This window comes from Coccomyxa subellipsoidea, assembly GCF_000258705.1.
Source record: "Coccomyxa subellipsoidea C-169, whole genome shotgun sequence".
Classification (NCBI taxonomy): Eukaryota; Viridiplantae; Chlorophyta; class Trebouxiophyceae; family Coccomyxaceae; genus Coccomyxa; species Coccomyxa subellipsoidea.
The window spans coordinates 817,188-839,069 of record NW_005178039.1 but is presented as its reverse complement, the minus strand read 5'-3'; the positions used below and the strand labels follow the sequence as shown (position 1 = coordinate 839,069).

The following is a 21,882-nucleotide window of genomic DNA, read 5'->3' as shown; positions in this document are numbered from 1 at the left end:
TTTGGTTGGCGTGCTGGCTCAACGCACTGTGCAATATATGGTGCGTGGCCTTTCATATATTCCCACTCCAAAGCTTGGGGCCCTGCCAGAAATGTGATTGAATTAGATACATTCTTTAGATAGCGGATGTTTCCATGCAAATTTTTGTGGTGCGGCTATGAGCCCTCGAGCTGTCTCTCCATGTAACCATGCCTTTTTAATCCGATGGAAAATCTCTGCGATGCTACCGTACAGTGCTTTTGCTATCTTTTCATGATGTTGCAATGAATCGAGATCACCAGCACTGTGCCAGGAGTAATGTACCTTAATTTACATGCATCAAGTCCTGTAGGAGACACATCAGAGCTTTACATGCCACTCAATAATGGGCAAGGTTCCCACAGAGCTCAGACAAATCACGGGCACATATTAATATAAACGCACATGCACCCGGGCGTGGGGCATCGGATGATATCTGGAATTGCATATGAAAGCTTCTGGAAGGTGGGCGGTGCATGACGCCAATGTTTGCCAGCAAAGCAGCCCTTGCTTCCCAGTGTGCTTTGAACTCAGACATCACTTGCACAAATGATGCAGCAATCATTCAGGGCATGCCACTGGACTTGTTCCCACCACCGACAAGCCCACACTTGGAGCCAGTGCTGTTTATTTCAGGCAGCCGGCAGATGCGGTCAGGACTTGCACCATTGGGGCTGCCACCGCTTATAGCATGGATATGTCCCACTCTTCACAAGCCTGCCATTTGGCGCTTATGAGCCGACGCTGTATGTACAGCGCTGTCAATTCTCAGGGTGCAGCTTCGGACTTGGACACCGACTGTGTGTTCAACAGATACACCGCTCCCAGAGTCACAGTTGCGCCAGCAAGCTCCAGGGGAGTGAGCACCTCCCCGAGCACGAAATAGTCTGTGATGGCTGCAAATACAGGTGTGAGGAATGTGAGGCTGGACAGCGCCGTGAGATTTCCCTGGGCTGCGTTGAAGAAGAAGACGCCGTAGGAGGCCGCCGAGCCCAGCAGGGAGATGTACACCAGCAGCCAGCCGTCCTGGCCTGCAGCACAGCCAACATATTTGTGGTAAGATATTACATCAGGCGGGATTGTATAGGTGCAAGACAGAGCGCCAGAGTAAGGAGAACGGGCTGCCGTGCTGGGCGAATAGAGTGCATCAACACTGCAAAACAAAATTGTAAAGGTACTGCTGATGCCATGCCAGCCTTGCACACCTGCATGGTCCACATGCAAGCCTTTACTGTGCCTGCACCTTCATCCGTCTTCCAGGGGGTCTTTTCCTTTTTCCACTGCCCCTGCCGCTTCTCAACTGGCAACAGCAACTCAAGATGGCCGAGGGAAGTAGATATGCAACCCATGTTGACTAGCTGTAGCCCACCTGTGAGCTGGGGCAGCCGCTCAAGAAGCACGTCGCTTTCCTGGGCAATGGACAGCGCCAGAAGAGGCACCCCTCCCAGCAGCATGTGGTACCCCGTCGCCATGACCGGGTCTGCATAGCGACTCACCCAGGGCACCTGTCACCAGCAAAAACAGCCATACATGAAGCGACCAATCGGCAAACTTTCCCCGAGCTATAGCCCAAAGGATGTTGTCAGGAGCCTTTCCACCAGATGCACAGGGGAGTGCGGCTCAGGAAAGGGTTGTTCCACGCAGAGAGTGCTCCTCAATGCAAAGTGATGCATCTTGAGCTCCAACGAAGCCAAGACTCAAGAAGTCCGAGGAAAAGATAGCCTTGCTGGTATTTTGGTACAGGGCAAACAGGCAGGCGGCACTAGCTTTGTCATGTGACTGCAGAAGAAGGGGCAGTGGCACTAACCATGACTGTGCCGATGGCCATGCTCTGGGCAGCCAGCAGCATCCACCACTCCCCGCTGTCCCATATGGAACTCTGCCCCACCGACACAGCAGCCTCCGCCACCTGTCCGCTCAGCAGCCCTGCATGTGCATCCCCACCACACCACATCTCACCCGCAATTTCTGCCATGCTTGTACTGTGCGCGCCTGCAACAGAGACCTTGCTGCTGGAAGATCGCTCTTGAAGAGCGGCGGCCGCGCTGCATAGTCGCTGTTAAACAATGGCCTCTGCATAGCCGCTGCCAAACAATGGACCGCAGTCTTATGTGTTGTGTTGAGGCGAGAAATCCCGCGCTTCCTGGACCTTGCACTGATCACACCACAGCAAGCTTTGTTGTTCGTCTGGCCCGGAAAACGCTGTAGAGAAGAGGCAAGGAGGGTCATAAACCTGCAAGCGTGGCATGGCATGAACCCAGTTGCTTTGCAGCTCGCCATTGTGTTGAAGATGACGAAGCAACCCTATTCAGAACACATCACATGGGCAAGTTCCTGTCCCCTCCTTGACCCTCCGCTACGCCACTTGATAACGAGTGCCAACCCTTGATACAGTCGGGGTAAAAAAGTCTAGGAGAGCAAGGCATTGTATTTCCCAGGAACTTGAAAAGGGTCTTAAATTGAAAAGGGACGCTCCTGAGATGGCCACAGCTGATCTTCCTGGATGCACAGGCTGAGGAAGCTTGCCCCTTCACTACGCCACCCTATTGCAATGCCTATCCCCCAAGGGGGGTCCTCAGGGCCTTGATAAATAGTATGGGGTAATTAATGGAAAACTGTTCTAATAATTACCCCTATAAATAGTGGGGCTCAGAGGAGGCGCGCCTGAGACGGCCTCGGGGTGAGCTTCCAGGAGACACAGGCCGAGGACGCCGACGCCGAGGCCGGCAATCCCGGCCGGCCGCAGCCGCTCGCCGAAGAGCAGCGCGGCCAGCAGCGCCACCGTGAGCGGCTGCGAGTCGATGATCACGCTGCCCAGGCCCGCCGACGTCCGCTGCAGGCCCTCCGCCAAAAACCCCTGCGCATCCCTTGCCCCATCAAGCCCTAGTATGAATGAATACATGATACTGGGGAAAGCCTGTTTCGAACAAGATGTAACTGAGTGACTTGGTTCCAGCCGGGTGGGAAGATGCCTGTCACGGCTGAACCATGACCCCATTAGAACCATGCTGCAGCACGTGAATCGCTATGCACCTCAAGGCGGTCAGCCACAGCCCCGACCAAACAGATGCGATCTGCGCTGGAAAAGCACCGCGGCCATGGGAGGGGCGCCGAGCTGCTGAATGAGTGAGAGCTAGACAGTGCACATTCATTCAAAAACTCACAGTGCCATAGGCACGATGGAAGGATGGTGATTGTGAAGCGTGCTTTCAGGAGGCCGAGAGTTTCAAGAGCGCACCTGGAAGCATGCGCCGTCGGCGAGTGCAAAGGCGGCGATGGCGGCCCAGGCCATGCGGCCGGACGGCTGCGGGCGCCCCTGCTTGGCGGCCCAGCCGACCAGCACCGCGCCCGCCGGCAGCAGCCGCACCGCACTCACCCAAAGCGGCGCAGTGCGAGGCGCCAGCACCTGCCACAGCAGCACAGCGCTCAGGCTCGCGTAATTGTGTCCCGAGGCTGCGTCTTAGCTGCGGCCTTTGTGCCTTTTATGTGTGGCCTTCTGAGCATAGGAAGGGATTCGACCCAGCCTCCTACTGCAGCTACATTCGAAGCTGGGCAAGCACACAAGGATGACAAAGGCAGCATCTTGCATCTGCTGGGCAGGTGCAATGCTCAGGGAGGGACATGCGTCTGAATGGCAAATCAGGACACAAGGCAGGTTGCGAATTTTCAGCATGTCATGTTCTTTTGCAGCAGGGGCCAGACCTTCATGGCCACCATTGAGGTGCCCCAGAAAAAGAATGGAGATATAAGCAATAGAAGAGCCGCTAGCTGCTGCAGTAAGGAGGTGTCTACCTCTCCACCTGCAACCAGAAGTTCTTCAGCCCTCTTTGATAAGAGGACGTACCACAAATTATCAGTTCAAGCATTTCTGACAGAGATGATAAAGCATTTAGGGGCTGCAGATGAAGCACCTGACGCTGCATCTGCTAAGCCATTATTGGTGTCAGCGCCATCATAGGAGCATGTGACATCCATTGCCGTTCCCATACAGGACATGTCTGGCTTCTCTGATGTCTGTGTCCCTCTCTCAGAGGACCTGGACCCATTCTCTAGGGCAGAGGGCGCCTGTGAAACAACAAATTTTGATGCTGCCCATCAGTTACACGGCAATATATAGAGAATAACTGGCAGATAATATGTGGATCCTTCATTTCAGCGTCCTGCAAGCAAGATGGCTACCTCTGACTCACTGGTCTCCAAGGGATCCTGGTTGCCAGCGCCAATGAAAAGTCGCTGTGATCTTCTGATATGACCCTTGCTTGCTACTAACGGCAAAGTCATTCTCATATGCGACCTTCCCTGCCTTTGCAACACTGGACAAGTACGGCATCGACTTCCATGCTGCCGAAGCATGTCTGACGACAAGCCAGGCATGTTGCTCTGTAAACCCATAAATGTGCAGTTGTCACAACGAAGATATCTAATTACGGATCTCCTATACGTTAGCACAAGGAAAGTATGTTTGGAAATCTGTAACAGATAATGCGGACTAGATCCCAGTGTATCATTTCTTCAGAACACTCCTCGTGCAAGAAAAATTTTATTGCAGCTTGACTGGTGGTGCTGTTCTAAGATCGTGTTCAGAACGTTGCATCTGAATGGGCCATTCAAAATGGCTCTCTTGCCATTCCAAGTCCAACCCTAGCCAGCTGCAGAAACCCTCCAAGAAAATCCAGGAAGCTACTGTTTGACTCTTTGTCAAAGTCCTTCTTTCGCCATATTTTGAACCCCTGCATTAACAGGGACTATTGCTGGTATAGAAGATGGTAGAATGCATGGAGCATTCCGAGGGAGTGCAAGACCAAACGGAGGAATCTATATAAGCTGATCTACACAGATACAGGGGACGCTGCAGCAGAGGAAGTATGTCTGGCTGGAAAGTTCCAGGGATGAATCTCACAAACGATGCGCATTCACCGTCCTTCCCGCTTACTGTAGTGAATTGTCCCAGTCAGGCAAGTGACAATCACCATTTCTATCTCTATTTTGGGGAGGACTTTTCTCCTCTCCTGCACGTTGTCACTGCAGACATGATAGCAAAACCGACTAATATCGTGCTTACTCTCTTAGCTTTGGGCCGATTGAAACAAACCTCGTTTTTACAACCTGTGATTTACTATATTTCCTGCAGGACCTTGCCAAGACGAATCTTGCCTTCGTCTCTCCTGAGGACGAAGTTGCTCGGTGTCCTTATGTGGAGATCAACAAATAGTAAGCTGAATCGTATACTTCTTCTTCTGCTACCATGATGCACTTTTTTGTGTGTCAACTGTCTGCAAGTCAGCCAGAACTGTGCTTGTCCTGACGTTCTGCTGCAACTGCATTGCAGTGTCTTCACGACCAAGCCAGATCCTTCAGTGCAGCGGGGAAGCATTGCCCTGAATGGAAATCAGAGGATGGTGAGTGCCTGCTCGCCAGTGGGTGGCGCTGTACATGAGCTTGGACACACTGTTCAGGTGGCAAGCATTTTGACTCTCTTGAGTGTTGCAGGCCGCGAAGGTGTCAACTGGCGAAGCTATTGGCGCAAGAGTGTTCCAGCTGCCACGGAGTAGGTTTGAAGTCACCCTGTTGACAGCCGAGATCGGGGCAGTCACCAAAGGCAGGCCTCCTGAGGAGCTGCATGCTGCCGAGATCACAAACCACTTCATCACGCGCTTCAGGGGCCAGGTGACATGGGAGCCTACCATGTTGAAACTCTCTCATGCATGCGTACAGATACGCTTGTAGCAATATCCGGTGACATATGACTCCATGTTTCTCCAAAGCGTCCGTACCTCACGTCCTGGTGAATTTCTCAATGCGGTGGTCTCTGAATGCAGGTCTTGGCAGTGGGTCAGAAGCTCACTTTTGAGTATCAGGGATTCACATACAGATTGGAGGCCTCCAACATCCTAGTGCTGGATGATTCTACTGGGGAGCAGGTCTCAGAGCAGCGGGGCATCCTGACTGACTCATCTGCCTGCGTCTACATTCCCGCATCAGGTATATCCTGGTCGCAATTCTGATGCCTGCCATTGCTACATGCCATTCCCCTCCTGATGATATGCATGCCTTTTGATTTTGACCACATCCAATCACAAGGGGCTGTCCGATGCTATCTCATGCGGCTAATGTATCGAAGATTTCATGTAGGGGATACTGAGAACTCTACTGCATGCTGGCGATGGTACAGGTACCAATCTCACAATCGTGGGGCAGAGGAATGTTGCGGCGCCACAGCTGTTCAAGGCCAAGGAGTTCAACTTTGAGAAGCTGGGCATCGGCGGCCTGGACGACCAGTTTGAGCAGATCTTCCGGCGAGCCTTTGCATCGCGCGTGTTCCCTCCCTCTGTTGTTGAGAGGCTGGGCATCCGCCATGTCAAGGGCGTGCTTCTATTCGGACCCCCGGGAACAGGTGACTGCATGGTGTATATTGTAATACCTACGCCCATATTGGCCTATATTGGTTGCCTTGTTGAGAAAGAGAACTGTATCGATGGAGAATTGTATCTGCATGCGCGGTAACTGGCTGGGGCTTGCTTGGTGTGCAGGAAAGACGCTGATTGCCCGGCAGATTGGAAAGATGCTAAATGGGAAGGAGCCCAAGGTGGTGAACGGGCCAGAGATCCTCAATAAGTATGTCGGCGCCTCAGAGGAGAACGTCAGGAACTTGTTTAAGGTCAGCAGCCTTTCACAACTGATCGATGCGTGCCTGATAGAACATCACAATGGCCTACATAGGCTGATGTGTGCATGACGGGCCTTTAATGGAAAGCATACCTTGTGCAATGTGCAGCAAATGTGGGGCATGCATTCTTCATTGATCATTGCTGTAAGATGTGGCTACCAGGTATGCAGCCGCCAGCAAGTTTGCATCGATGGCATGCCCTGTCTGACACTATTCAAGGAACAGTGGGTTCATTGTGCAAATGGGTGCAGTTTTCATCATCTTTGTGCCGTTCCTTGTAGGATGCAGAGGCGGAGCAGGCGGCCAAGGGGGATGCGTCAGAGCTGCATGTGATCATCTTTGACGAAATCGATGCCATCTGCAAGCAGCGAGGCAGCGTGCAGAGCAGCTCCGGCGTGCATGACACTGTCGTCAACCAGCTGCTGACCAAGATCGACGGCGTGGACGCCCTCAACAACATCCTCCTCATCGGAATGACCAACAGGCGCGGCCGTGCCCTTGCAGAATACATGTCACCCTCTTGCATGCATGTCATTTCATTGTTGCTTTACATTCGGCTGTGCTTGCAAACGTGACAGACGTCAGCTCAGGGCCACAATCCCCAAGCATTCAATGCTGCTCATTATGGGCTATCTCGATGTGGCAATTGGCTGGCAATGGCTTGAGACTGAAAGAGCGTGCTATTATTTCTGTGGCGGTAATCAAGGTTTGCGAGGGTGTTGCAAATTCTTGTTGAAGCTCGAATTTGGTGGCGTGCAGGAAGGACATGTTGGATGAGGCGCTGCTGCGGCCGGGGAGGCTGGAGGTACAGGTGGAAATTGGGCTGCCGGATGACAAGGGCAGGCTCCAAATTCTCAAGGTCTGTCCGCCCCGCATGCATGCACCCAGCTGGTGCTGACAATACACTTGCTGCCATCTTCTTTGTTGTACCTCGTCACAACTCTCCTCCTGACCATGCAGACCGACCTGGGTACCGTTGCGCAGAGGTCTAGGTTCAAGAAATAGAACAAAAAATATCAGGAGTGCACTCTGCACAATTTGTCAGGAGAGAGACTTCAACAGGCCTGCTGTGTCCAGCACCAATATGGGTGCAGGTTGCAGGTTGGCACCAGTGAATATCTCAATGCTGTCCCAGCTGAGACACGCATCCTGTTCGCTGCATTCTGCTTTGTCGTGGGGTGATACTGGGAGCATGAGGGTGCCATTTTGGTGGTGCAGATCCACACAGGGAAGATGGAGGCCAACTCGTTCCTGGGCAAGGACGTGGACTTGTGGGACCTAGCGCAGCGCTGCAAGAACTTCAGCGGCGCAGAGATCGAGGGCCTGGTCAAGAGCGCCACCTCCTTTGCGCTCAACAGACAAGTCGACTTCACGGACCTCTTCAAGCCCATCGATGACGAGAACCTCAAGGTGTGAAAGATACTGGTGTCCTTCCTTGCCCCAGTAATCTAGCCGCCACCTTAGGACTGGCTTCTTTGTTTAATCTAGCCAGTCAATGTTGGCTTGCTTCGACCACGTCCACAAACCATACTACAGGTTGATCAGATCTGGCCTCCCACTCTTCCTGCTGGGTTGTCATGCAGTACAATCTGCTGCACACTGCCGTTGTAATTGCATAAAAATTCAGGAGGGCACCAATTGGAACCTTAGATCCGGACAGTCTTTGTAGGATGGTCTATGGACTTCACAATCGACATTGTTGCTTGTTGCTGTGCCAGGCCCCTGTCAGCTGTGACATCACGCATGCTGACCACTTTGCACAATGGCCTACGGAAGACAAATGGCTGCTCCTGGCTTGGATGTCAGGTGTGGCGGGGGAGTTCACAGTGAGTCTGGATCTCTTACTAATGGCAATGCGCGCAGGTGTCGATGGAGGACTTTGAGGCTGCACTAGCGGAGGTGAAGCCGGCGTTTGGGGCGGTGACAGAGGCGCTGGAGGAGTACCGGCTGAACGGCGTCATCGAGTACAGCGAGACCTTCCGCCACCTCCTCGCCACCTGCCGCACCCTCGTCGAACAGGTGCGGTCTTCCTACTTATCTCCAACAGTATCACGCAGATTCACTGGTTGCAGTGTGGCTCAGACCATTCCTTATCAATCAAAGCAGTGAAGCTTAGAGAAGTTCACCTCTTCTTTATCCATCTGCCCAGAGCTTCCAGCATTGGACAAGCGTACCACCGGGCAGCAGAACCATGCCATGTGAATGTGCAAGGATCTCACACCCCCGCAGGAGCAGTCATGTTGATCATTTTGCGAGCGGTGAACTTGAGTCAAACTGCTCGTGGCTGCAGGAGCTGCAGGGGCACCTTTTGCTGCCGAGCATTGTTTGCATGCTAGGAATCTGTATGTCTGGTGCATTGAAGAATTGGTGAGCTGTGCAGGTGCGGAGCAGCGAGCAGACGCCGCTACTGACGTGTCTGCTGGAGGGCCCTCTGGGCAGCGGCAAGACGGCGCTGGCGGCCACCCTCGGCCTGGAGAGTGAGTATCCCTTTGTCAAGGTCATCAGCAGCGACTCAATGGTCGGCTACTCCGAGGCCGGCAAGGCCCAGCGCATCGCCAAGGTCTTCGACGACGCCTACCGGGTGCGCGCTTTGCTTGAATTTGAATTTTATTTTCCCCTCAATTTGCAGTGGCTGGGTTTGAATTCAAATTTTGCATGTCATGTCACATCAGTCATTCTCATCAAGGGACATTTGATTAAATACTGACACGTGCTTGGGCATGAGAGTAGCTGCCGTGATTAAGGGGGCTACAAAGAGCCACTAAATAATATCCTGGTATAACTCAAGAAAAGAGGGAATTGCCTGATAGTAAGAACTTGTGTTGGTGTGTGCAGTCGTCCATGTCGATGATAGTGCTGGACGACATAGAGCGTCTGCTGGAGTACGTGGCCATCGGGCCGCGCTTCTCCAACGCAATCCTGCAGGTGCGCCTCGATCCACCGCTATAGCCAAGATTTCTATTTGGGGCGCTGATCTTCAGCGCTGACTTGTGAACCTTTTTTTGTGAATTTGAACCTGTAGAGATGCTATGGCGCACCTGTGGCAGCACCTTCCAGCACATCATGAGCACAGCACCATAGGGGGTAAACAAGCAGGCTTGGGGGCTCTTGCTGTTCCCATGTGTACCAACTCGCCACACATCACTTTTGTGCACACAAGAGAATCTGAATTTTCTGCACAACACGAACGAAGCTCAGCCTCCGTTTGAATTGCTGGTCGTCAATATCAAGCTCTATGCTGTCCCCTGATTCTTAATTGTGCGAGCTCTACCGCCCCTTTATTTCTGTCACAACCATCGCTGCATGCAGCCCTCGCTGAAGGCCAAGATGCGTCACCACACAGCTTTCAGCGGAGACCAGGTGTAAATACGCGGAGCCTGACGAGTCATGCCTTTTGAAATGTCAGCTAAATGCCTGCCCTGGCATGCGCAGACGCTGTTGGTGCTGCTGAAGAAGCAGCCGCCCAAGGGCCGGCGGCTGCTGGTCGTGGGCACAACATCCGCGCCGGCGGTCATGGAGGACATGGGCATCGCGGCCACCTGCAACATCTGCCTCAACGTCCCCGCCCTGCGCGAGGCCGACATCCGCGCCGTGCTCGCCGCGCTGCAGGCCTTCGCTCCCCAAGATGTGCGCTTCTTTTCTCTCCTTGGCTTCTTTGGATGCTGAGTCTGCCGCTGCTTGGAGTTGATCTCCAGAGAAACCATCACGACGGGAGCTGCATGCACGGCGATGAGTGCATCATCTGTGACAGCTGAGAATGGTGGCCGTGGCTGAGGTGGCGAGATTGAAGGTTTCGCATGTGCCGCTTTTGCCGTGCTTCCTTGGTGCCTGATTGTTGCCAGTTGTTGCTGATCTTGCTGATCTCTGCCAAACGCAACAGGGCAAGAAATGCCTGCACTGGAATGAGAAGTTAGGCATGGTCATTCTTACAACAATGGGTAATGCAATGCACCAAGAAGCCTTGCAGCAGCAGCTTCCAAGTTGGGCGCATTTGTCAGGGACTTTATCAATCTGCCTCGCTGGACTGATTACTATTTCTTGGAAATCATCATCACTTTGACAGCACCTCCCACTGTGTCTTTGCATTACTGTTTGCTTGCATGCTTTGCTGAAGCAAACTCTCTGCTGGGTGCAGTTGGAGGCTGCTGTGGCGTGCCTGGCAGATGCAGAGGTGCCCATGAAGCGGCTGCTGCTTCTGGTGGACTTGGCACGGCAGGGAGTAACGGATGGGCAGTACATACCCGTGCAGAGATGGTCCCAAGTGCTCACAGACCTGTCGCTCTCTTGAGCCTGCTTTCCAGCGCAGGTCTGTTGCAGGATGTTTGCAGGAAGGAACGGCGGATTTTTGGGAAGCCGTGATACATTGAACAAATGAGTCACCGTAACGCATGCACACATACTATCTTTAAAGTTTTATATTTAAAGAAATTTCAGAATAATCCGCCTCTCGGAGTAGTCTTTTGATGGGACATAAGCTAGGAACGCCAGTTGAATTGAGTGTCAAGGTCCAGTGTAAATAATCAATGATTGAGGTTCTAAAATTTGTGATAAATTACCAAGATTACCGATAAGTATTAGTTCACGCTGCACTTGTGGGCAGTTGCATGCAACTACACAGGAACATTAATTACAAGCAGGCAAGGCATCATGTGATAGGAAAACAATTCAGAATCGACTTCTTGCTCATACAAATTATTTGACAAAGTAACACGCAACACTCACGGGATGATCCCTTGCCAGTCACTGCTGTGGTGTACGTATAGCCTGGTGATTTCCATTCAAAGGACAGTACTGCACATTGTCATATCCAAACGCGGCAGGGCCCACCACTTCCAAGGCCTCTGGCGTGCGCAGGAGGGGATGTGCTGGCAGCCCCACAATCGACACCCTCAGCCCATAGCGCAGATCCTCCGTCTGCAGTGCCTGTCCCCCTGCCACAATGCCAAAGCATCCCATCAACAATCTGTCAAAACATCCACCACGATCTGACATTGAGGGGGTTCTGAACACTAGCAGTAGTGATTAGAAGCCCCTGCGACAGCAAAGTGGCATCAGACAGCTTTGACAATCACATGCAGAGTTCACTGAGTAGGTTGCAATGCAGAGCACTATGGCAGTGCCATCCCTCTCCTTGGAATGAGGGTGAGAATGTACTTATAAGCAGCGCTAAGGACCCATAAGCGTGAAAACTGCATGTTGTTCTGTAACGCCCTCAGACAGAAGGCAGTGCGTGCACCGTCAGTGGCGAGGCAGCAGATTAGGTCAGGCACACTGAGCACCAGGCGCCCATTCACGTGTGCAACCAGGTTCTCATTCTGGAACTGGATAGTCATGAGCTGCCCCCGGTTGTCTTGCAGGTCCTCGACGCTGAAATGCCCCCTCGCAAACCCCTCCGACGTGGCCCTCTCCACATCTGTGATCTTGCCTGCCATACCAACACACTTCTTTCTCCTCAAGCAGACCCTCCAAGATATGCTTTCTACCCCGCAGCTTCCCACAGGCCTGCAGGCGAGCAGTGGCTCTGATTTACCTTGAACCTCAAAAGTAGATGCAATATTACTATTGTACATGTGCCTCCAGACCACGTTGGACATAGGTCCATTACAACAGGTTTCCCTTAAACTCTTCCAAGTATAGGCCAATGCTGGCACCATCTCCACCAAAGAACAGCCAAATAGCCAGTTTCAAAACCCAAAAGAGCCAGAAGCAACTGAACAAGGGGAGCTAGCATGGCATCAGGTAATTGGCTCACCAGTGAACAGCACATTGCCGCCGCCTTCGGCTGCGGCCGCGCGGACGGCGTCGGCTTTTGCATCGCGCGCGCCAATGACGGCCCGGCCGAGGCGCCAGGCCAGGCTTACGGTCCCCTTTACGGCCACGCGGCGCAGCTCTCGGCCCGTAAGCGGCGCCGTGGAGAGCCCCGCCGCGCACCCCATTGCCGTGCACACCTGCAGCCGCCCACTTGCATGAAATTATCTCCACTCTTTCAAAAGGCTGCTTTTTCGAAGGCTGCTTTCCTGGAACCCAGCCAATTGAGATGAGAAACAATTTTTTGGTAGTAACGCGCACCATTAATAATTTGATGGTGCAGGATATCCCTGGGTACCATGGGGCTATGCATGCACATATGCACAGCTTCTCCAGCTAATGCTAGGAAGGCACAAGGTAGGAGGCTTTCTTTCCAGGTGTTGCAACCGTGCTGCAGTCATAGTGAGCAGACAAGGCAGACTCACAGGCCGCAGGAGGCGCTCCAGCCATTGGGGAGATGCGCAATGCTGCACCACAACAACGTTCCCCTTCTCGTCCGCCAGCGCTGCCGGCGTCAGGCTGTGCCCGTAGATGGCACTTGTCATCATCTGCACCGCATCCCAACAAAGAAATAGAGGCATCAAAAGACCAGTGATCGTGGTTCACACATGCGTGAAACAGGGCATTGAATCAATGAGACAATCGGGGTCACAGACTTGCATGCCCTTTCTTGTTGGTGGCAGCAGGGACAAAAGCACTTATCCTCTCAACAGCATGCCTTGTGCACCAGACAGATCACTATCTGGCAAGCAAATGTAGCTGCTCGCACTCCTCATGGGAGGAAGGCAAACATCATGCAGCATGCAGGAAATGAAGTTGGACCTGGACTTCAGGGAAGGCGCGTCCCATGAAGCCTGCATCCACGATGGGCGAGCCCATGCGCGCGCCGATGGCCAGGGGCTCCAGGCCGTTCCCTCCGCCGATCTCGCAGCTCATCACCGCATGCAGCGGCCGCTTGAGCGGATCTGCTCCACAACAGAATGGCATTTTTCAAGATATGCCACCTAGCCATGCTCGACCTTGTTTCTTCCTCGCGTCTCTCCCAGCAAGCTCTCCGCTGTTGGCATCACTGGGCACATCAATGCAATCTTCCTTACATAAATTCATTTCCACATATATCACCACAGTTGAATGTTGAAGATGCTGCAGGTCCGTAGCCAGGGCAATGTGGTTCATTGCCTTGTGAAACAGGTGCCCATTCATTGCTCCTGGGCAGAGCGAGCAGTCATCTGGTGTCAAGCCTTTCTTCTAGAAGTTCTGGTGTACCTGCTGCCGCGTGGGCTCTTAGGGCAGCCTCGCATTCAAATGCATCCAGTTTCTCACAGCCCACAGTGGGCGCTCCCATGCCGCCGGCCTCCGCCACCATTGCCTCATCAGGCACTGTGTCTGCTGATATCACTCGGATGACTCCACCTCTGCATCGCAATGCATTGCGTTAGAGTTGCCATCCATATTTACAGAAATCAGGAGCACAACACAGAAATGATCTTTGACTCCATGCATTATTGCGGATGCCATGATGTGGGCTGTGATGGCTGCTGTCGGTACTGTTGTGGTGGTTGCGCACCTGTCTAACTCTCTCATGACCTTTAGTCGGTTGATGTAGGGGCTCCCTCCACCGCCGGTGCCAAGAATGCCGCAGCCTGCACGCATAATGCAAGTTGATTTCAGGTAGTAAATCTTGTTTTTCGCAAATGGGCGCACATGCGGGCATTTGCAGAAATCTCACCAATGGAAATTGCATCTATGTCTCGCCTGCTCAGTATCCAGGCTCCACTCTCATCACGCTGCATGCAGCAACTTCATGTCAGTATAACTTACACTGTATAAGACATGTTAGGGCGATAGAGACGGCTGAGGAAACCGATTCAAGGTCCGCATGCATGTGCTGTCCTTGACCTGGAGCAATGACAGGGTGACATTGGAGGAAAGGAGAGGCATGTGTGAACTGGCCTGCTGTTCCCAGGTGTCACTGTGCTTTGATGGACTCGCGGTCTCCAGAGGTGTATCATCTGCTGCACCACTTGAACCACCTGAAGCTTCTGCATGGGTGGCCTGCCTGTCTGATATGCTCTCTTTGGTTGCTTTATCAGTCATAGATCCCACTGCAGGCTGGCTCTCTGGTGGAGACATGCTTGCCGCGGTGTGCGCAAGGTATTTTAGATCCCCCACAACCCTGATATGTACCCTTGCTACCCCTCCCGGCACGTATGCCAATGGAATCTCATCCTTCACCACCGTCTGCCCAGCACAAACTCTTCGTATCAGCGTGCAAAGAGCCATTATCAATATCATTCTCATGAAACGACATGATTTGTCGTTTCTTGAAGCTAGTCAAGACAGATCCCATTCCCATTTTAAACTGGCAGCGAAGCTTTATTTTGTTACCAGGGAGCGGGACCACCTCATCATATGGTGTGCCTTGGTCCCACAGTGCTCAAAACCAAGAAAAGCCCCACACGTAAATCAAACGTCAGCTTTTCTGGTGGGGCCGCACCTGACAGGTATCTGAGTGGGCGCCTGCAGCGACAGCCTGCGCCTTGGCTGCAGCCTCTGCCTCTGCCAGCACTCGCGCCCGATGCTCTCCGCCACCACCCAATGCATACACCCCATCCACCATGCCACTCACCTGCCGCAAAAGAGATCTGGTCTCTTTTTTGCCCTTTCCCTCTTTTTTGAACGTATTCGGTCGGAAAATTGCCTGTTGTCTCTGGAGGAGACATATGCCCTGAATAGGTTGCCCGGAGCACATGGAATATCACTCGGAGGAAAGAATGATTTAAAGAAAGCAGTGCATGTGTCCCGGCACCTGGGGGATTGCTGCTCCAACTGCATTTGCAACGGATGCGAAGGGCGGTCGGATGACTGAGGAAGCCCCCTCCAGTGAGTCATTGCACAGGGCCGCTCCTCCCCCCACCACCACCACTGGCACATCCCCTGTCTCATGCAATCCATTTTGGTGCTTCCTGCTAGTTTGTATCCGCAAAATAGAGAGAGCACGCTGGCACTTTGTGCGGGGGAAGGCAATGCGGAAGGGAACACACAATCATGATTCAGAGAAGATTGCGAGACCCACCTTTTGACGTCTTCATTTGATCTAAAACATCTTCAAGCTTCTGCTGCATGACACCCCAGGCCTCCAAAGCTTGCTCCTTGTCCAATACTGTTCCCACAGCCCACGAATGGAAACAAAAGTTCATGCTACCTCAAAGTCACACACCTGGCAATAAAGTTATGCAGACCCCATGTGCCTAATGTATAAGATGTACAGTGCTGGCCACCTGCTTTGACAAGCTCTGCATTACCAAACTCCATTTTGCGGAGCAGCACAGCCACGTCGGTGGCTGTGCAAGCGTTGCCCCCAGCAGCCAGGGCCTTGCTAGTCAATTCGTGCCCAACACTCTGGGGACCCACATCACAAGTGCCATTCTGCTTCCTCCACTCCACATGACTGCCTCCTCCCAGGCCTGCTCACACCAAATCACCACCTTTTCACAAGGTGCATGTATACACATCATGAAACTTCATATGTCCTGAGGAGAAGCTGCTTTCTCAGAGGCCAGCTCGGCATATTTAAGAATGGGCTTTATCACACCTATGCTCAGAACGTCTGGCAGCGCAAAGTTTGTGCGCACGCCAGCAATGTCCACCGTCGCTGCCGCCGGCCGTGGCAGGCCATTGATGAGCACTCCCACATCGGTAGTTGTGCCCCCTACAACAGTCCCGTCCACCTTATACCTTACAAAATGTGGAGATGCAGTAAGGCAAAACCACAGCACAGGCCAGCGAAGTACCAGGCAGTGAATGCTGCAACTGTCATGCACTGAGATGTCCAGGGGTGACATGTCAGAGGTACCTATGTCGATGACCAGGCCGTCCTTCATGCCGCTCAAGAAAACCGCCCCGCGCAGGGAGTTGACTGGACCGCTCTGAAAAGTCACTATCGGCGCCTGTGTGCACAACAAGTGGAACAGTTCAGACACCCCTTGTTTCAATACACATCACAATTCTTGTTTCATGCTTCTCTGTTTTTGCAACTTACCTTGACATACCTTCCAGCATGTGTTCGTAGCATGCAATGCTTCCTTGGAATGTCTTCCAGCATGTTTTAATAGCATGCAAGGCTACTTTAAAACACCTTCTAGCATGATTTGTAGCATGCAATGCGTCACCTGCATGGCGGCTTCGGCTGAGATGAGGGTGCCATCGTTGGAGGTGAGAAACAGGCGGCCGCCAATGCCAGCGCCCTGCATGGCCTCCTGGAAGGCCGGAATGAGCTGCGCAGCCAGGGGACGCAACGCAGCATTCAGAATAGCTGCATTCTCACGCTCCAGTATCCCCAGCTGAGCCACCTCATGACTCAGTGTTATGTGCGCTTGTATGGGCTTCCCTGCACTCATATACTCCTCACTACAGCTACTTTGGGATGACTCATCTTGAAAGAAGAGCAATGTCAACAGGTAATGAAGGAGGATCAGCGAAAGGGGCAGAGCAGGAGCTACCACCCTCGGTAGATGCCTGATGGATCTCATCCTCCAAAATCTGCTTGACCCTGGTCTCCTGGCTGCTGTTGACTGGGGAGAAGACGCCGCTGACGACAAAGGAGGTGATGCCCCTGTCAAGATCCTGCCGCACAGCTGCGCGCACCTCTGCCTCATCGATGGGGCTAATCTCAGTCCCTCCATCATACTCGTAGCCGCCTGAAAGGCCCCATTTATAGCCATCAGCACCTCAAGATACTGGAAAAAGAGGCATCTCCCAAGACTGTCCTGCGCTGGCTCCTACATCATGGCAACGGGGGCTTCATGTGGAATGGGCAGCACCTGATAACAGATGATACGAGGACCCGACGGACTCGCATAGGTCTGCTGGAAGGTCACAGAATGGAGGCAGCGCAACTGTGGCCGGCCCACACAGACGCAGGACTGAGACTCTGGCAAGTCCCTTGCGCCTCACCACTGCATTGATGAAGTGCGTGGTTCCCAGAGAGCAGAGCGTGATGCTGCCCGGATCTGTGCATCAAAGGGTATACTTAACCTTCACAACTACCATGCAATCGATCAGTACAAGGACGCAGGAAGCGTTGGAATATATCGAAATGCATGAGCGGGACGTCCAATTTGCCAGGGATGTTTTCACCGATTTTGGTGGCACAGAGAACCATCGAGATAGCTTCTTTGATGCCGCTGAGTACATCTGGATAGGTAGGGGCTTTGACGTATCCGATCACAGTGTTTTGAGCCCCTAGTACTGCAGCATCTGTGTTTGTCCCTCCAACGTCAATGCCTATCCTATACACCATCGTGCCCTACTCAAGCTAAAAGATGATCAGGTCGATGAAATGCATGATACAAGGATGGTTTGCTTGCCGATCTTGATCATGATGCCTACTGGCATCTGACATGAATCCGTGTGATAGAAGTTTAATTTGCACCATCAGTTCTCACATGACAGCTGATCACGAGCTAAGAGCTATGGAGTTGAGATCTGCATGAATTTATCGAGCATTTGTCGTGGTGCGGGGAATTTCCCCACTGCTTGCAATTTCCTTGGACGTGCTGCCCATGCTGCGATGAGCTGGCACAGAGAGATGCACCTGCTGTCTACGCCAGAGCTTTGGAGGACGCGCACAAGCTCAACAATTTGAGGAACTTACTATTTGATTTTCTGATTCGGAATGATGCAACGCTTTAGATTTACGCTCCTTCATACAATAGAAAAGTATTGATCAGCAAAGTCGTATGTCCTGTTCTGACCAATACAGATTTGGAAGTAGCTGCCAGTAGCTTTAAATTTAAGAAATCAATATTCAAGTTTATGTCTCTTAGTCCATGTGGATCTTCTTGAAGTGACACAAGGAGGGCATGGCTGACACAGTCAACCCGCAAGTGCCCAAGGGCGGGCCCTCATCGAGCACTGGTGAGCCTGCGCAGAAAAGTGAAGACACAGCAAACTGGCAACAATGGTCAGGGGCAGTCTTCACAAACGCCAAGGCCGGAATGGCTGGTGTGGACAAGGACAAAGTCAAGGCCGTTGTCTACGAAATGTCCAAGGTGAACTCCGATAACAGATTGCAAGTTGACGATCTCGACAAGCACTACAGAACAACTGACACCTATTGCTCAGATCTGAGATCTGGTGCCCTGGACGGAGCTCAGGACTCTGCCCACTTCAAGAACGAGGAGAGGAAGCAAGCCCAGACTCAGGAGAGGATCAGGAAAATGCAGGAGCGTGCCAAAATCCTCAGTGCATCCAAGATCGCAGGGCACACCAAGTAAGCTCTCCGCATGTTGATCCCTCCCTGAGTTCCCTATGCTGGACAGAAGTCATCGTGCTCTGGAGAAACTAAACAGAGGGAGTCTTTATGTTACCAGGGCAATGGATGCCAAGCTTGCTAACCTCAAGGCAGAGATGGATCTCACAAGAACATGGGTGCACGTGGACATGGATGCATTTTTTGCCTCTGTGGAAGAGCTAGATGACCCTTCACTGGTGAGAGTTGGCCTTGTTTACACTGTTCACCTTGCATCCTGTATGGAAGCGTCAACATGAATTCTGATGTATTTACTGAGCATACTGCCTGCGATCTTGCAGAAAGGAAAGCCCATGGCGGTGGGAGGCATTGGAATGATCTGCACAGCAAATTGTAAGAGCCCCAGCCCGGCTTGAACAAGAGCCTCGGATACACTCAGTGTGATTTCAAGCTTGAATTTGCTTGCTGCGCAATACACAAGGACATCTTCTTTTTAGCATGCTGTTCTCTGACGTCCTAGTATATGTCATGCCCAGATGCCGCCAGGAAGTTTGGTGTCCGCTCAGCAATGCCGGGCTTCATCGGTCGGAGGCTGTGTCCCGAGCTGCTCTTTGTGAAGCCCAACTTCCAGAAGTATACAAAAGCTGCTGCGGCCTCCCGCGCAGTCTTTTGCCTATTTGACCCGGACTTTGAGGCCGGGAGCCTCGATGAAGCCTACCTCGATATCACAGACTACTGCCGCGCCCACGAAACTACAGGCAAGTTCCAAGCAATATACCAATGCCTGCACAGAATGATGCTTTGGTGTCCATCCAGCCACACTCGTCTATCAGAGAGCATGTGTGCAATTGTGGAGCGGGGTACAGAGTTGCCTCTTGTCACCAACCAGACGACTCTGCGGAGCGCAAACGAGTCATACATCGCATCTTTGAGAGAAAAGTCGGTCTCTCAGTAGCAGCTCTGACCCTTAAATCTTTTGGATTTTGCACGCCTCACAAGTGGTAAGCATGGCGCAGGTGAAGCAGTGGCAGAGGAAATTCGGCGGAGGGTGCGAGAGGAGACACTGCTGACCTGCTCCTGTGGAATTGGCCCCAACCGTCTCCTGGCCAAGGTGGCTCCCACTGTGCACCGACGATATTTGCATTTTCTGTCACTTCGAGCCATGGAGACTCACTTCAAGCTCAAGCGGCCTCACTTGAAGCTGGGCCCAAGACAACTTGAAGCTTGGCATGACACATGTGACCACATGTGAGTAGTCATGATTACCTAATAATGTGCAGGTGGCGTCGGACATGCGCAAGCCGGATGGGCAGTATGCCATTCCTGGGGAGCACAGCGCCATCAGCCGCTTTGTGGACCCGCTGCCCATCCGCAAGGTCCCAGGCATTGGCAAGGTCTGTGGTACATTCAAAATTTAGTTTGCTTGGATCATGTGAGCTGGGTTGGCGTGCAACGTGTTTCATATCAGTGCTTCTCACAGTACGTATTCTTGTATGCATCATGCATGCACCAATGGACATCCTCAATCTTGAATGCATTCCCTTGTATGAGCAGATCTGCAGGGCACTAAGCTTTGCACAGTGCTTTTCGACATGTGACTCCACGCTGCTGCATGGTCTGAACACAAATCGTCTTTGGCACCCCAACAGGTGTCGGAGCAGGTGCTGAAGGCCCTGGGCGTGGAGGTGTGCGCAGACCTATTGGCCAAGCGCGGCCTGCTGGCTGCGCTGTTCTCACCCATCTCCGCAGACTTCTTCATGGAGGTGGGCGATTTCTCATTTGGCTTGATGGGTGAAGATCAATGTTACTGCACACTTTCCCAGCTTGAGTTTACAGCTACTCCAGGACATGGAAGACACGGTTGCAAAGACATGCCTGGCATGGTCTACAGACCTACTCTTATCAGTTGAGTGTCGCTCGAGAGGAACGAACAAACACATTGGGAGATACCCCATCACCTGCATCAAAGCGGGTTTGCAGAAGATACAGTACCCTGATTTTCAATGTGGTACCCCTTCCATCAGGCCATATATATTGTTGTCCCTGGCTGTTCACTGACAAAGAAAGATCAGGAGAAATCATTCATCTGCACCAGATTGGGACAGCTCATAACACGCCCCACCCTTATATTTATGTAACACCCCTCCCCTGATTAATCATCTTGATACTACCTGGCAGGTGGGCCTGGGCGTGGGCCGCACACAGCACAGCGCCCCTGTTGAGGACGGCGCAGTCGGCCGCAAGGGAATCAGCGTCGAGCGCACCTTTGCCGCTCTCTCCACCCCCGCCGACCTCGAGGCCAAGGTGATCACTATCCCTTGCGATTCGTTACTGACAGTTACTGCGCGCATTATCAAGAGGATGGCACCTCGCTGCAGGCACTGCTGCCTCCTTTTTTCCAGTCACAGGGTCTTGGAATCAAACAGGACTCAGTTGAGATATAGAGCTGCATGCAGGTCATCTGAGGTCAATGATGGAATGTCAGAAATGAGTCACTGGCCTGAGGCATATATACTGCGTGAGAAGCCCAGACAGGACAAATGAGACGTGCATGTGACGGTGAGCAAGTGCTGTGTCCTGTGCAGTGCGCGGAGCTGGCCGAGAAGCTGGCAGAGGACGTGACAGGGGAGGGGCTGAAGGGGCGCACGATCACTCTGAAGCTCAAGACGACCAATTTCGAGGTGCGCACACGTGCCGCCACGCTGTCGCGCCACATCAGCGCCTCCGAGGACATCTTGCGCGAGGCCCTGCGGCTGCTGCGAGCCGAGCTGCCCATCACCATCCGCCTCATGGTGAGTCACCTGCTGCTTGTCATAGTAGTCGTCATGCAAAACTGGGCAATCTGGCCCCTTCTCCCCTCCCTGCACAACATCTGCATGCAAATTGCACATTGCTCTCGGTGAAGACAAATGCATGTAGCATCTAATGTATCTCGGGAGGCTTTAGCAGGTTCAGTCTGCCCTATAGCCTAGTAGTCCTCCCCTGCATTTCTCAGTGGTTGCATTGTGCTTGCAGGGCATCCGTCTGTCTGGCTTCCTGGAGACAAACACAGAGCCGGGCCAGCGGACGCTGTCAGCCTTCCTCAAGCCGGACGGCGCCGCAGCCTCGACAACGCCGCCAAAGCGCAGGAACTGGA

At 52.7% G+C, this 21,882-nt stretch overlaps 4 protein-coding genes across 4 annotated transcripts; 2 read left to right on the top strand and 2 right to left on the bottom strand.

Moving 5' to 3' along the window:
- Positions 1-786: 786 nt before the first annotated feature.
- On the bottom strand, positions 787-4,014 carry COCSUDRAFT_35646 (DUF6-domain-containing protein; the record flags this gene model as incomplete). Its single annotated transcript, XM_005649598.1, has 7 exons — positions 787-1,049; positions 1,388-1,523; positions 1,826-1,897; positions 2,690-2,875; positions 3,257-3,424; positions 3,721-3,810; positions 3,940-4,014. 7 exons carry the CDS (start codon positions 4,012-4,014, stop codon positions 787-789), a joined length of 990 nt encoding a protein of 329 aa, XP_005649655.1.
- A 1,132-nt stretch (positions 4,015-5,146) lies between these two features.
- COCSUDRAFT_13602 (N-ethylmaleimide sensitive fusion protein) lies at positions 5,147-10,973 on the top strand (the record flags this gene model as incomplete). The annotated part of the gene is made up of 14 exons (XM_005649597.1): positions 5,147-5,229; positions 5,348-5,417; positions 5,509-5,685; positions 5,838-6,000; positions 6,191-6,412; positions 6,549-6,676; positions 6,967-7,196; positions 7,445-7,544; positions 7,904-8,095; positions 8,549-8,704; positions 9,066-9,266; positions 9,521-9,610; positions 10,118-10,312; positions 10,821-10,973. Coding segments are annotated over 14 exons (2,160 nt in total), but the record flags the coding sequence as incomplete, so codon positions are not given.
- A 286-nt stretch (positions 10,974-11,259) lies between these two features.
- COCSUDRAFT_61349 (DUF917-domain-containing protein) lies at positions 11,260-17,897 on the bottom strand (the record flags this gene model as incomplete). Its single annotated transcript, XM_005649596.1, has 17 exons — positions 11,260-11,295; positions 11,483-11,616; positions 11,922-12,110; positions 12,438-12,633; positions 12,919-13,041; positions 13,316-13,458; positions 13,760-13,908; positions 14,061-14,136; positions 14,527-14,734; positions 14,991-15,122; positions 15,303-15,430; positions 15,799-15,960; positions 16,089-16,205; positions 16,350-16,443; positions 16,666-16,883; positions 16,996-17,193; positions 17,885-17,897. The coding sequence occupies 17 exons, from the start codon at positions 17,895-17,897 to the stop codon at positions 11,260-11,262; spliced, it is 2,316 nt and encodes a 771-aa protein (XP_005649653.1).
- A 460-nt stretch (positions 17,898-18,357) lies between these two features.
- On the top strand, positions 18,358-21,649 carry COCSUDRAFT_13201 (DNA polymerase kappa; the record flags this gene model as incomplete). Its single annotated transcript, XM_005649595.1, has 10 exons — positions 18,358-18,546; positions 18,652-18,767; positions 18,868-18,985; positions 19,088-19,139; positions 19,283-19,508; positions 19,746-19,857; positions 20,027-20,140; positions 20,396-20,509; positions 20,925-21,050; positions 21,332-21,649. The coding sequence occupies 10 exons, from the start codon at positions 18,358-18,360 to the stop codon at positions 21,647-21,649; spliced, it is 1,485 nt and encodes a 494-aa protein (XP_005649652.1).
- Between the last annotated feature and the right edge of the window lie 233 nt (positions 21,650-21,882).